The sequence below is a fragment of the Trachypithecus francoisi genome, unplaced genomic scaffold (assembly GCF_009764315.1).
Source record: "Trachypithecus francoisi isolate TF-2019V2 unplaced genomic scaffold, Tfra_2.0 Lachesis_group10, whole genome shotgun sequence".
NCBI classification, from domain to species: Eukaryota; Metazoa; Chordata; class Mammalia; order Primates; family Cercopithecidae; genus Trachypithecus; species Trachypithecus francoisi.
The window spans coordinates 52,308,031-52,322,417 of record NW_022681455.1 but is presented as its reverse complement, the minus strand read 5'-3'; the positions used below and the strand labels follow the sequence as shown (position 1 = coordinate 52,322,417).

General features: G+C 41.8%; 1 protein-coding gene across 1 annotated transcript; it reads left to right on the top strand.

Moving 5' to 3' along the window:
• The first annotated feature begins 416 nt into the window (after nt 1-416).
• IL17F (interleukin 17F) lies at nt 417-8,214 on the top strand. Its single transcript, XM_033219906.1, has 3 exons — nt 417-538; nt 5,957-6,177; nt 7,736-8,214. The coding sequence occupies exons 1-3, from the start codon at nt 506-508 to the stop codon at nt 7,971-7,973; spliced, it is 492 nt and encodes a 163-aa protein (XP_033075797.1). The 5' UTR covers nt 417-505; the 3' UTR covers nt 7,974-8,214.
• The last annotated feature ends 6,173 nt before the right edge of the window (nt 8,215-14,387 follow it).

The following is a 14,387-nucleotide window of genomic DNA, read 5'->3' as shown; positions in this document are numbered from 1 at the left end:
TAAAATGGAGGTAAAGATAGTTTAGTACCAAGGCTCCTCTAAGGATGAGTTTTCTCCCATTTAAATCACGATTCATATTGCATGACTAGAAAGTAGAACATATGGTCCGTGACAAGGGTGTTGGCAATTTGTGGGAGAACAAAAAAGATTTGACAACAATTTCTAAGTTGGTTCATCTCTGTAGTAAATTAAAAATGTTGCTCTGATTTGTGGGCACTGGGGGTGGAAGTAGGGTAGAAGGAAAGAAAAATTTGGTCCTTTTCCTGTCATCCCTTTCTTTAGGGTCCCCTTTTGTTCCCCTTCGGGAAATGGAATAAAAAAAAACCCCTGCATTCGTCAGTAACTCCGGGTCAACCACAACTTAAAGACAGTAAGCAGGTCAATCAAAACAGGAGCAATGATTGCTATAAAACTAACAGGTACTCTCATTGATAGAACACAGGCATACACAGGAAGATACATTCACAGAAAGAGCTTCCTGCACAAAGCAAACCACCAGCGCAACATGACAGTGAAGACCCTGCATGGCCCAGTCATGGTGAGTAGCAACAATCATTCTGGTTTAAGGACAGTCATGCCTAGGCTTTCAGGAAAACAGAATTCTAAGGAGTTAGGTTTGATTGGGGTCTTTTTGGAATTACTTCTTTAAAAAACAGAGATGACTTTAATTTTGACTCCTGTGTGGTGGCAAAAAAGAAAAAAATAACTAGAAAAGTTATAATGGCATAAAAATGCAGCTCCTGGCCAGGCGCAGTGGCTCACGCCTATAATCCCAGCACTTTAGGAGGCCAAGGCAAGTGGATCACATGAGTTCAGAAGTTCGAGACCAGCCTGGCCAACATGGCAAAACCCGATCTCTACTAAAAATACAATAATTAGGTCGGTCCCGGTGGTTCACGCCTGTAATCCCAGCACTTTGGGAGGCTGAGGTGGGCAGATCACTTGAGGTCAGGGGTTCGAGACCAGCCTGGCTAACTTAAAACCCTGTCTCTACTAAAAATACAAAAATTAGCTGGGCGTGGGGCAGTTGCCTATAATCCCAGCTACTCGGGAGGCTGAGGCAGGAGAATGGCTTGAACCTGGGAGGCGGAGGGTTGCAGTGAGCCAAGATCACACCACTGCACTCCAGCCTGGGTGACATAGAGAGACTCTGTCTCAAAGAAAAAAAAAAGCAGCTCCTCACCCAATGGCTTTTGCCCAGGTGCTGTTAGTGTGTACAGTCCTTGGCATCACAGACAACTAGCATGTTCTCTCCTGTGGCCATCCATTATAGAGTTAGTTGGCCTGAAATTCTTATCTCATGGTGGGAGCTTGGCCAGCCCTTTAGGGATTGTGTACATATACATTTTAACCAAGGAAACTGAGGCCTCAAAAGGTTTAATGATTCCCGTGAGACCACAGGAGTGCCCTGGGTAGAAGAAGTGAAATCACCTAGTGTTGACTTTGGACAGCTCCTAGAGAAGGGAAATTTCCCATGTCTCTGATTGCTATTTATTTATTTTGCACCATCTCATTCTTCTTGGAGGAAAGAGAGATGTCAATGCAATGAAAACCTAGCCCCAGCAGGTCTGGAATCTTGCCTGGCATTAGTCAGATAAGGCCTGGGAAGAATTTACTACAGAGGCACATGAAAACAGAGGTTAGGAAATCCTACATCTTACTATTGGCTTAGGTAATTAACTTGTTTTCTCCTTTTACAAGCCATATAATTTAAAAGAGCTTGAATAGCATAAAAGGTTCATGGCATATAGCATTAGTATGTTTTAATTTATTTTATATTTAGTGTTATTTTAAAGATTACATGTAGCACAGCAAAGTGCCATATTTAGGGGCATAGGCTCTGATGTCAGGCATGTCTGGCTCTACTGCTTGCTAACTGTAGGATTTTGGGGTAAGTTATTTATCTTCTCTGTGCCTCAGTTTCCTCAACTGTACAGTGGGTATAACAATGACATCTTTCTCATGGCATTTATTGGGAGGATTAATTAATATCTTTGAGAATAAATGAGTCTGTACTCTGTACTGGCAGATTTGTGTATGCTTAAGTTTCAGTTAATTTGGCCATTCTAATAAACAACAACTGGTAATGATAGAGAAAGCATTCAGTAAGTGTTAACTGTTCATATTAATATTGTTATTATTATCCTGGAAATTCTGATCAATCCTCTGAAGTAGATGGGGATACTTTCCCTTTATACAGATGAACAAAAGCTCAATTAAGCTATTTATTTAACTTTGCTGGATATTGTAAGCACAATAACTGGTATACCAATCTAAGCTTTCTGGCTCCAAGTACAGTATGCTTCTCTTTGAATGGTTCAGAGGCAAGATTTCTGAATTTAAAGCCATTGCATCCAAGCAATTCCATTGGGTAGCTTTGTGCTCCATAGCTATTTCTATTTCTAGTTTCCTTAAATCTGTTGGGTTGTCAGGGGGAAACATAACAGTGCAAGGAGCATTGGAATAGAATTAGAAGTTGAAAGGTGCAGGCAGATAGGACATCCTCAATAAGTAGTTGAGGCAAATTCTCATGGACCTAGCGGTTGACCAGGTGCATGCTTACAGGAGAACACACATTGCTGGTGAGTGTAGGGGGTGAATGTTCAGGTTGCTTAGGTGGGCTCACATTAAAGTGAAGTGCAAAGCTAGGCTGAGAAGGTTGGTGTCCTGTTACAGCTCACCTTCACCTGGTGCTTTCCCTTGCCTCTGTCCCCTGTTCTACAGATTGAGAGTGATATCTATTCATCTGCTTTCTAGGTGGCATGTAAAAGTTCAAGTCCATACAATGCTCTGAATTTCTCTGAGAGGTGCTGTTTAAATCATTCTTCAGAACCAGCGACAGCCTGGTTCAGAGCCCCTGCTCTGTATTACATAACCACTAACACCTACAGTTTCAGATCAAAAGCTTAGTGGAGCAAATTGGAGCAATTTGCAGACATCATCTGATTTCCTGATAAAGAGCTGTGTGACCTACAACACTTATGCACATCTAGTTCAGCTGTCACATCGCTTAAAATGCTTGGCTCTTCTAATGAGACAAAACTAAGATTAATGTTGGTAATAATAAAAATGACCTTCAATGGCAATAGCACTGACTAATGACACCTAAGTTTTAGTCCCGAGACTGGTACTCATATGCTGGTGAACCCAACCAAGTTATTTATTCCCTTTGGGACAGAATTCTTTCACCTGTCTAATTGGGATAATTAATACTAGCTCTGTCTACCTCACCAGGTAGTTGTGAAAATCCAGTAAAAGCGTTTTCTAAAATACTCTATATTAGCAAATATAATAATGACTTGTTAGAAACATGGTAGTTATTGCTAAATCATGGAACCCCAGTGTATGTATTTAAAAGCTTTCGTAATGAAAATTAGTAGTGATTCAGTGAGTATGACACAGAAGAGGAAAGAGAAAACACAAAGGAGGAATTTACTTAAGAACCCTAAAGATGTGATTGATAGGCTTGGGAAGTTATCTAAGACCCTTTAATATAAGCTGACATCTTTAAAAAAAAAAAAATCCTAGCAGGCCAGGCACGGTGGCTCAGGCCTGTAATCCCAGCACTTTGGGAGGCCGAGGTGGGAAGATCATTTGAGGTCAGGAGTTCAAGACCAGCCTGGCCACATGACAAAACCCTGTCTCTACTGAAAATACAAAAAATTAGCAGGTGTGGTGGTGCACGTATGTAATCCCAGCTACTCAGGAGGCTAAGGCAGGAGAATCGCTTGAATCTGGGAGGTGGAGGTTGCAGTGAGCCAAGATTGTGCCACTGTATTCCAGCCTGGGCAACAGAGTGAGACTCCATCTCACAAAAAAAAAAAAAAAAAAAAAAAAAAAAAGCCATAGCACTTTGTCAAGACAGAAGGTATATGAGCATAAATTCCACATCTATCTAGTCTACTGTGTAGCACAATATAGAGTTAGCAAGTTAGAGTCGCCAGTATTGGATACTTATCATATGCTGCCACTATTCTTCATGATTTATGTGGATCATCTCATTTAATCTTCACATATATCTACTTTTTTTTTTTTTTGGAGGAAACAGAATCATAGCTTCTAAGAGTCCCGGAATTGAGTTACAGACCCTGGACTTCTGACTCTGAAGCCCATGCCCTAAGCTACTACACTATAAAGTCAAGAACTAGCTGTTGAATGAACGAACGATTGTGGGGGATGAAGGTTGATGCTTGCTGATTATCTAAAGGCAAATTAGCCTCATTCTGACTTTTCTGGGTCAACCTTGCTTCAACTTCTTTTTAATATCAGCTTCCTCAGTATGGCAAATGGACATTATGACCTTTTTGTTTACTCTTATTGTTTTTTTGTCTCTAGTATCTGCAAAATATGAAAAGGAGAGCCTTTGAAACTAACATGTCTAATCACCTTCCCTACCTTAACTCATGGAAGGTGTGAGCCTGAACAACGCTAAGCCTGGAGAATAAAAGCAACTTATCTTCAGCTCTTTTTCTTCTTCTTCTTCTTCTTTTTTTTTTCTCCCAAGAAGGAGTCTCGTACTGTTGCCCAGGCTGGAGTGCAGTGGCTCGATTTCTTTTCACTGCAACCTCCGCCTCCCGGGTTCAAATGATTCTCTTGCCTCAGCCTCCCGAGTAGCTGGGATTACAGGTGTGCGCCACCATGCCTGGTTAATTTTTGTATTTTTAGTAGAGACGAGGTTTCACCATGTTGGCCAGGCTGGTCTTGAACTCCCGACTTCAGGTGATCCGCCCACCTTGGCTTCCCAAAGTGCTGGGATTATAGGCGTGAGCCACCGCACCTGGCCTTGCTCATCCCCAGTAAGGGTCAGTGGCAATGGTGGGTGAGCAAAGCATGGTTATGACAAAGGGAATCTGGCAAGATTTTTAGCTTTTCTTTTCATTAGGTCTTTGGGGCACTTTCATTCTTTGTGCATTACTATAACACCAGATAAAGTAAAAGTGACGTTTCAATGTAAGTTAAAAAAACGCTCCAGAGCTAAAGAGAAATAGCTTCCATATTCTCTGTTGTTGTGCATCATTAGTGCCCCGGTTTCTTTCAATTAGCATGGATAATTGGAACTTTGCTAAAGTTGGTTTTGCATAATGTTTTTCTTAATGCAGTCAGCTTAACTGTATAGTTCAATTTAACTGTATCGTTTTGTTCATTCATTCACTCACTCCCTCTTTCAGAAATTCATTCCAAAAGTGTTTATGGAACATGTGTAATATGCAGGAACTTATAATCTAATGGGTGTAGATCTGACAGGAACACAAATACTACATTTCCAGACAATTAAAAAATGCTGCTTGAGTGCTAGATGATCAAAGCTTTATAATTTAAGGATAATAAACATACTTCTGATTGAACCATTTTAGGGACTGTCCTTAGAGGAGATCATATCTGAGCTGGGCCTTAATGGAAGGGTAGGATTTTGACAGACAGAGTATTCTAGGCAGTGTATTCTAGGTGGAGGGGTGGCTTGGATGAAGGATTTTGTGGGAGATTCATGGGATATCAAGTTGGAAATGAAAACAAGAGCTATCGTTTATTAAGCCTCTATTTTCATTTTACAGATTTATAGGTGCTTTATATAGAACATGCTATTTAATCTCATTAGTAGTCTCATAAAGTGAGCATTATTATCCAATTGGAAGGAAGAGAAACTAGAGGCTCAGCAAGGAAGCCAGGATAGGATTTTAACCCAATCTCCGACCCTGGCATCTTTCTGTCTCACTGTTTAGAAGCTCTTAGACTATGGAGGGCTTCACTTACTAGCTAGGCTAATGAGTTTAGTTCTCAGTTTGGCACCTTGATACCTTTAGGTGTGAGTGTTCCCATTTCCAGGTGAGGAACTGAGGTGTAAAGAGAAGCCCTGATCCCATAAAAGGACAGGAATGCTGAGTTCCACCAGAGCATGCATCTCTTGCTAGTAGGTGAGGCGAGTCTCTAACTGATTGCAGCCTCTTCTGTTTTCCAGGTCAAGTACTTGCTGCTGTCGATATTGGGGCTTGCCTTTCTGAACGAGGTGGCAGCTAGGAAAATCCCCAAAGTAGGACATACTTTTTTCCAAAAGCCTGAGAGTTGTCCACCTGTGCCAGAAGGTAGTATAAAGCTTGACACTGGCATCATCAATGAAAACCAGCGTGTTTCCATGTCACGTAACATCGAGAGCCGCTCCACCTCCCCCTGGAATTACACGTAAGTGCAAATGAGACTGATCTTCACATTCTTTGGAAAAATATGTTAATTCTTTCTTATCATAAAGTAGAAAATGTAGAATACATAGAAAACATAAAAGGGAAAATCCTCTTAACAATGAAAATTTCATTTTACCTGGGAGCTCACATCTTTCTTGTTTTGGGCTAGGTTCACCTTTGTGGTTGACGGTCCTAATATTATGCTTCCACATTCTCATAAACTCTGTGCCTTTTTCTGCTTCATGTAGCTCTAGGATAGAATTCACAAATTTTCCTGTGTTGGAAGAGAGGGTTCTTTAAAGCAGATTGAATAATTATCTCTGCATGAGGATAAATGGGAAACAGAAAAGTCGGTTTAAGGAGATTCACTCAGATTAGACATTGTCCTTTAAGGAGTGGGAATGAGTGGAGGAGAAAGGCCAGTCTGGGAAATGGGATGTTAGGTGGAGACCTTCAGGGTAGTCTTGTAATTTGGCCTTAAGATACAGGTTCTTGGAACACCAAGCACCCCCTCATACTCTCCAAATGTAAGTATAAAAATAGATTCCAGGGACAATTGAAGTGTTTCTGGGGTTGTCATGTAGCTTCTCATGTGAGTGTGTTATGAGAAAACCTTGGGACTGTAGTCCCCCCTGCCTCAAACTGGGAAGATGTGGCGAGACCAAAGAATGACTTGGACAAGTCCAGCTTAGCGAGTAGATGAGTTTATTAAGACTTACGTATGGGGCACCCTAGGGCCACAGCAGGACAGATCTAGAGATCCGCCCTGCCTCCCATCTCTAAGCTGGCTCATAAGCGAATTTGCTGGCTCTTTGCCTACTGTGTGTGTCCAATGGGACTGTTTCCCTTGGTAGGTTCTCAGATACTCTCTGAGATGTTTGGGTTCTCAGTGGCCTGCTCCTTGGCTGTGCATGGTGGCCCTGGCTCACTGCCCATCCTTCATGGTTCAGACAGTGGATACACACCCTCAAGTAACTTGGTGGGAGTCCTGTCACACTACAAGTGGAGTATGTACAGTGGCAAGCTGGCAGGATAAATGTTGCGGTCTTTATGCCTCCAGGCAGAGGGGCCTATTAAAGGAGAAATGGAGAGAAGGTCTGAGATTCCCAGACCTCTGGGACTGTGGCTTTCCTTTCCAAGCAGCAGGCTCTGTAGTCCGACTAGTGATGGAAGACTGACTAGTGACGTTCAATCTCCAGGCAGAGAATAAAAAATAATTGTAATAATAATAATGCCAATAAAAGATCTAATGTGAATTGAATGCTAACATTTGTACAGTGGGGTATTTTATATGTACTTGTATCACTGAGCATTCTCAACAGTTGCATGAGAAAATGGTATATGAAAATCCCCATCTTATAGTTGAGGAAACTGAGGCTTAGAAAGGTAAGCCACTGCCAGAGGCTGGTGTATGCTTCCAGGCTGTGTGGCTCCAGAGCCTGTGCCACAGCCCTGCGGAACTACCTCACTGCAGGGGAGCACCCAGTGCTGCGGGGCTCTCCTTCACTGTCTTCCTCCCCCATGCCTCACCATTGTGCTTTGGCTTGCTCCTCCTGCAGTGTCACTTGGGACCCCAACCGGTACCCCTCGGAAGTTGTACAGGCCCAGTGTAAGCACTTGGGCTGCATCAATGCTCAAGGAAAGGAAGACATCTCCATGAATTCCGTTCCCATCCAGCAAGAGACCCTGGTCCTCCGGAGGAAGCACCAAGGTTGCTCTGTTTCTTTCCAGTTGGAGAAGGTGCTGGTGACTGTTGGCTGCACCTGCGTCACCCCCGTCGTCCACCATGTGCAGTAAGGGTTGCACATCCCCTCAGCTGAAGAAGCTGTAGAAATGCCACTCCTTACCCAGTGGTCTGCAACAAGTCCTGTCTGATCCCCAATTCCCTCCACTTCACAGGACTCTTAATAAGACCTGCATGGATGGAAACAGAAAATATTCACAATGTATGTGTGTATGTACTAAATTTTATATTTGATATCTAAAATGTTAGAAAAATTAATATATTCAGTGCTAATGTAATAAAGTATTAATAATTGGAAAATACTTCAGGTGTTTGCAATCCCAGCTTGTACTCACAGACTGTGTAGCCCTACAGATTTTGGAATTCTATATGCCTATCATTTGTTTTTCATATTTCCTCATCAGAGCACCAGTGTTAGAGTTGTTTTGTTGTTAATGGTGCCTGGAGGTTGGTTACATAAAGAGTTAAGGAAAATGGTACAAACAGAACTCAGGTTCCCTAGGGACACTTTACCGCTTCGTTATCCCAACTACATTATTTTACAAAGCAAATATTTCTTGGCCACTGTGCTAGCCAGTGGAGATACAAAGAAAAGTAAGAAATGCATATGAAGTTGTTGATATAGGCCATCCAAAGAGCCCCTGGTCATGAGGGCCATGGTGGCCACTGTGTTTCCTCCTCTGACTTCTGGGCCCTTTAGGGGTCACTTTAGGGGTTATCTTTGCCCTTTAGGGGTTATCTTTGGTCCATCTCTTACACATCTTAGGGGCACACAGACTTCCAGATTCTGATCTCCATGCCACTCTGAGGAAACTGAGAGGTCTTCTGGTGCCTCTGTTGTACACCACATTTTCTCCTTTACTTCCACCATGCCACTAGCTCAGAGTACATCTGCATGGCTGCTGCCTCCCAGGTTCCAGAGAGAAAGTGGGCTATAAGTTCTCACTCCCACCTAGGACTTGGCTTGAGGATGGACAGTCGGCAGGAGCCTGGCTCCCATTTTGAACTCTTCAGTCTGTTGGTGGGTGTGGAATGGGAGTGGTTGGAGAGGCTCTTTCATCTCTTTGCTCCAGAATCTTGTGCTTAGGATATAAATATTGACTTTTTGTACTTAAAATGTTCAGGTTCTTAAAATGTAAAATACCTTCCTCTCATAGCTATTAGCTTCACAATTTTGCTCTAAATCTCACAAGTTCATTGTGATGCTCAAATCTGTGTGAAGAATGTTTTCTCTGTTCATTTTGGCAGTAATAGCTGTGCCCTAGGTGTAGTGCATATAAAAAACCCTCTGTCTGAGTAGAGGGGGAAGTATAAAGGAAATTTCAGGGGGAAAAGAATTGCACCACTGGGTGTATCAAGACACCATCGTGCAACACTTTGGGAGGCCAAGAAGGGAGGATTGCTTGAGACCAGGAGTTCAAGACCAGTCTAATCAACACAGAGAGACCCCATCTCTCTCTCTCTCTCTCTCTCCACACACACACACACACACACACACACACACACACACACACAATTAGCCAGGCATGGTGGCGCACACCTGTAGTCCTAGCTACTTGGGAGACTGAGATGGGAGGATCGCTTGAGCTAGAAGTTGGAGGCTGCAGTGAGCTATGATATCATCATTGCACTCCAGCCTGGGTGACAGTAAGACTTTGCCTCAAAAAAAAAAAAAAAAAATTATTTCATATTTCACTACACATGTGCCCATGTACTTTCAAGGCAGTGTGCCAAATACTATAATCAAGGTATGAAGTGTTAGGATAATATAGGAAATTCCTGGAAAGTTTCAGACACAAGATGACTTTTGCACTGAGATGACTATGAATCGGTTTGTAGGAAGATGTGGGAAAGGCATTCCAAGCAAATGTAACAGCATGAGCAAAGGCAAGAGATGCAAAAAAACCTGGTACACTGGGGGGCTGAAAGTAGTTCTATGTGCTCGGGATACTGTGGACATGGGGACATGGTAGGGAACACATAACAAATGTTTCTTTAATGAATAAATGAATGAATTCACTTGGTAGTAGACAACAAACAGTGGGCAAATGGGCCACTCATGGGTGGTTTTGTAAGCTCTGTTTCAGTAACGACAGGAGAATAGCTATATTTCACAAGATAGCTTTGGTGATAGAGCGCGAAAGGGATCAGAAACATGAAGGCCAGTGAGAAGATCAGAGAGAAAGCAATTTCACTCCGACAGTACACTCACAGTTTTAGAGCTGGATGAGCCCCTATAGACCACCTGGTCAACCCTTCTCATTTGCAAATGTGGCCCACAGGAATTAGGCGACTTGCTCAAGGTCACTTGGTAGTTAGTAGCAGAAACAGGTTCATTGACTCCAAGTTCATGACTTTTGATATGGGTTTTGCAGCAACGCTGTAGTGTGTCCAATAAAGATCCATTTCAGTCATTCCTCTATGTGGCCTCAGGCTGGCCCTGAGAGAGAGTGCAGAAATACCCTCACACCGCATATCTCCAAATACATTCTATGTGGTGCTCTGAAGCCTGGGGCCTTGAGTCACAAAGCTTCCTTCTGTGGCTTCTGCACTGAGGGTTGGCTGTCCTTCAGGAAACTGCATGTCCTCTCCTGCTCACAAGGTGGCGAACTGTGTCCAGTTGTTCCCAGATTCCTCAGTATACACTGAAAGGAAGGAAATGAGTGCTTTATGGGTAATTTGTTTTATTTGGTGACTGGAAGCCACTTCTGAGGCAGAGTGAGTAGGCTGTGTTCTGCTCTGCGCTCAGGTTTCTGGGAGTGCCTTTGTTTTTCCTGTAGGAGAAATGGCTGAAGTTGAGCAGTTTAGGTGTTGAAATACAACATTGCATCATAATGTGTGGAGAGAGAAACCTTTGTTTCCGCATGGAAACTTGAAAGCATTTAGTCTTTTCTTTCCATATCCAGTTCTTTTTGATGAATGGTTGGCTAAGGGGAAAAAAACTAACATATTCTTTCTCTGTCTCTGTTTCTCTCTTCCTTTCCCATTCCCTACCTCCCCAAATTTGGATAAAAGTCACCTATATATATATATATATATAAAGCTCTGTGAGATAAATTTTACTTGTAATTTACAGTGAGAAAAATAGAAAGTTGGTTTTTCTTCCCCCACTCCCTTCCATAAAAGGAGAGGTAGAAAATATGCATTTAACATGTAGACAGCTCTTGGCTTTGAATCCTGGTTCTACCATTTTCTCAGAAGGACACAATTTTGTCCTTCTGAGATTCAGCTTCTTCATACGTTAAATGCAATATAATATCTATTTTAAGAGCTCTGTGTAAAGCAATTGAAATTTTAAAAAATGTGAATTACTTAGTACAGTAATCAGGTAATGGTAGGCTTGGTAACTGGGAGTCATTATTTCAAGAGGCACAGGAGGACTTAGGTTTCCTATTTTGCTTGGCCCAAAGAAACTCAGAACCCACTTCTATGTTTAAATATCACAGTTTGCTGGCAGATCAGACATTCGTAAAGGAAAAAAAATACCACAGTTATATTGTTCCTCATGGTTTTCAAATTTGCTTTATTTAATTTCTATACATATATTAATATAGTATAGTATATATAGTACAAGTATGTATTAGTATATAGATCCTATGTTTAAATCAATTTTCCATCTGTGAAAAGTTAAGAAAGCTATAGATTCAATTCATTAAAAAATTCCCCCTGGACCCAAATGTCTATCGTATCCCTCTCCACTGGTATAAATTGGAAGAAAAATATTTTTTTTTTTTTTTTTTTTTGAGGTGGAGTCTCACTCTGTCGCCCGGACTGGAGTGCAGTGGCCGGATCTCAGCTCACTGCAAGCTCCGCCTCCCGGGTTTACGCCATTCTCCTGCCTCAGCCTCCCGAGTAGCTGGGACTACAGGCGCCCGCCACCTCGCCCGGCTAGTTTTTGTATTTTTAGTAGAGATGGGGTTTCACCGTGTTAGCCAGGATGGTCTCGATCTCCTGACCTCGTGATCCGCCCGACTCGGCCTCCCAAAGTGCTGGGATTACAGGCTTGAGCCACCGCGCCCGGCCGGAAGAAAAATATTTTTAGCTCAATAAGTTTTAGGAGTGATACATGTTCAGCTAGATAAGTGTGTGCTTTGAAAATTGTGACCTTTTCCTGGCTACTTGCCAGTTCAGTGGGTACTGATTTTGAGAATTTTGTTTAGTAGTGAAGAAGAACATATTTCAAAACTAAGATAAATGATCACGATTTGAGCATCAAGATGTTCTTGCCAGCAAAATGTTGATTTCTTCTCTTAAATGGTACAGACATCACAGCAATATCAGAGAGCACAGCATAATGACTAAGTGTGTGGACATTGGAGCCAGACGCCGGGTTAAAATGTCAGTTCTGGACCTTACTAGCTGTACTAGTTGCTAAGGATTTGGGTCATGTTACCTAGCCTCTCTGTGTCTCTTTTTCCTCAATTGTAAAACAGGGATGATAATAGTGCCTACTTCATAAAGTTATTGAGAAGATAGAATAATAATCTATAAGGTAATTGGAATAGTTCTTGGCATGGTAGGCATACGGTTTAGTGTATTATTAAGAAAGATAAAATCTATCTATTACTCTACCACAATAATAGATCACGTCAATATTTTTCTTTCTCTTCTGCTCATTTGCCTCATAGATATATATTTTATAAGGCTGTAACTGTAACATACATGCAATTTGTATTTGGTAATTTTTAACTTCACATTATACTCTATGTATTTCCAATGTTTCCATAAAGTATTCACAATGATTTTTAGTAGCTGTGTAATCCTTTCAAGTTGATGAACCAGAGTTTATTTAGTTATTTTTTTATTTTTGGAGTTTTAGCTCCAAATATAAAAGAATAACTATTAACTTTAAAAAGTTAAATAATGCTTGTAACTGTTTTAATTACTTTTTAAAATTATGAACTATGTAATACAAACAGAAGAGTTTATATCTTTGTATATGGATAGTTGCCTTGCATATCAAAATTCTGTGTATGTGTGTGTGTGTTTTCATATCTATAGCCTACCTTGGGGCAAATTAGTTAATTTCTCTGAATCTCAGTTTCCTCAACTATAAAGTGGAGTGATAATGTCTGTCTCATAGGACTGTAAAGCAGATTAAAAGAAATAATACATGTAAAGCATTTAGGGCAGTTCCCAGTTCCAACCAGCTGTTTTAGTCTTAGTGGTTATGCAGAGCCTGTGGATGAATGTTTCCATCTTTAAATTCTTGTTTTCAAAGTCAAAGAAATCAATGCATTAGACAAAAATGAGTTTATAAGTTGTTCTAGGGTTGTGACTGTGAACATATTCAGAGCCTTCTGATTCCACTGGCTTACCTCTGTGGTTTTGTTACGTGCTATCTATAGGTGACACACCGCAGCCCTTTGTATGGCCTGAGGTGAGGACCAGACTTTGTTTATAGTGGTGACACCACCAGAAGCCCTGTAACCATTTCCCACAACCACAATCTCATGGCTTTGACAGAAACCAACTCTGGGAGGCACCACTTGGATGGGGTGTATAGGCTGAATGTTGGAGTGGGATCTAAGTGTGACTGTCCCCCTTGTAAGGGACACCATGCTCATGGAAAAGTGCTTAATATTCTTAAGATACTAGTCCATTAGGCAAGAGTTCCCCAGGGTCCCAGGCATCTGCTGATCTCACATTCCTGGGCTTCTCAACCTCTGAGGGAAAAAACACTCAGACTTCCCACAGACCACTTGTCAAAAGCCTGTTTATCTTTTGCGGTCACCTCAAACCCCAAGTGGGATCCATTAAGAAAGCAAGGTTTGCTTCTGCCTTTTGATATTGAGTGTGTCTACCTATGGGATGCCAAACTTCTGGCTACTATATTTGAAAGTACAGAAAAAATATAATTAAATATAAAAGAAAACATATCTTTCTGTTCAGATCTATGTTGCTGAACTTTGTGAGAGTTATTAAGAACTGTGATTTGGGTTTAAGAATTGGAATGAGGCCGGGCGCGGTGGCTCAAGCCTGTAATCCCAGCACTTTGGGAGGCTGAGACGGGCGGATCACGAGGTCAGGAGATCGAGACCATCCTGGCTAACACGGTGAAACCCCGTCTCTACTAAAAATAAATACAAAAAACTAGCCGGGCGAGGTGGTGGGCGCCTGTAGTCCCAGCTACTCGGGAGGCTGAGGCAGGAGAATGGCGTGAACCCGGGAGGCGGAGCTTGCAGTGAGCTGAGATCCGGCCACTGCGCTCCAGCCTGGGTGACAGAGCGAGACTCCGTCTCAAAAAAAAAAAAAAAAAAAAGAATTGGAATGAATTGTGGTTCTTGCCATATGGAAATGAGTTTTGCTGGGTGAAGCAATGATATAATTACTCCTACTGTACAGTAGATGAACACCAAGGGATTCTTCATGATTCTCATTAGTACTAGAATGCTTTGTGATAAAAGCTAACACTTGCTCACTGGTTACAATAGAATACACACTTGTAACTTCACATGCATGCATGC

What these genes read in the sequence shown, in the direction of transcription:
- IL17F (XM_033219906.1), top strand. Translation starts at nt 506, where the DNA reads ATGACAGTGAAGACCCTGCATGGCCCAGTCATG. An exon ending in CCCTGCATGGCCCAGTCATG is followed by an intron (nt 539 to 5,956) that starts GTGAGTAGCAAC and finishes TCTGTTTTCCAG; the next exon opens with GTCAAGTACTTGCTGCTGTC. An exon ending in ACCTCCCCCTGGAATTACAC is followed by an intron (nt 6,178 to 7,735) that starts GTAAGTGCAAAT and finishes CTCCTCCTGCAG; the next exon opens with TGTCACTTGGGACCCCAACC.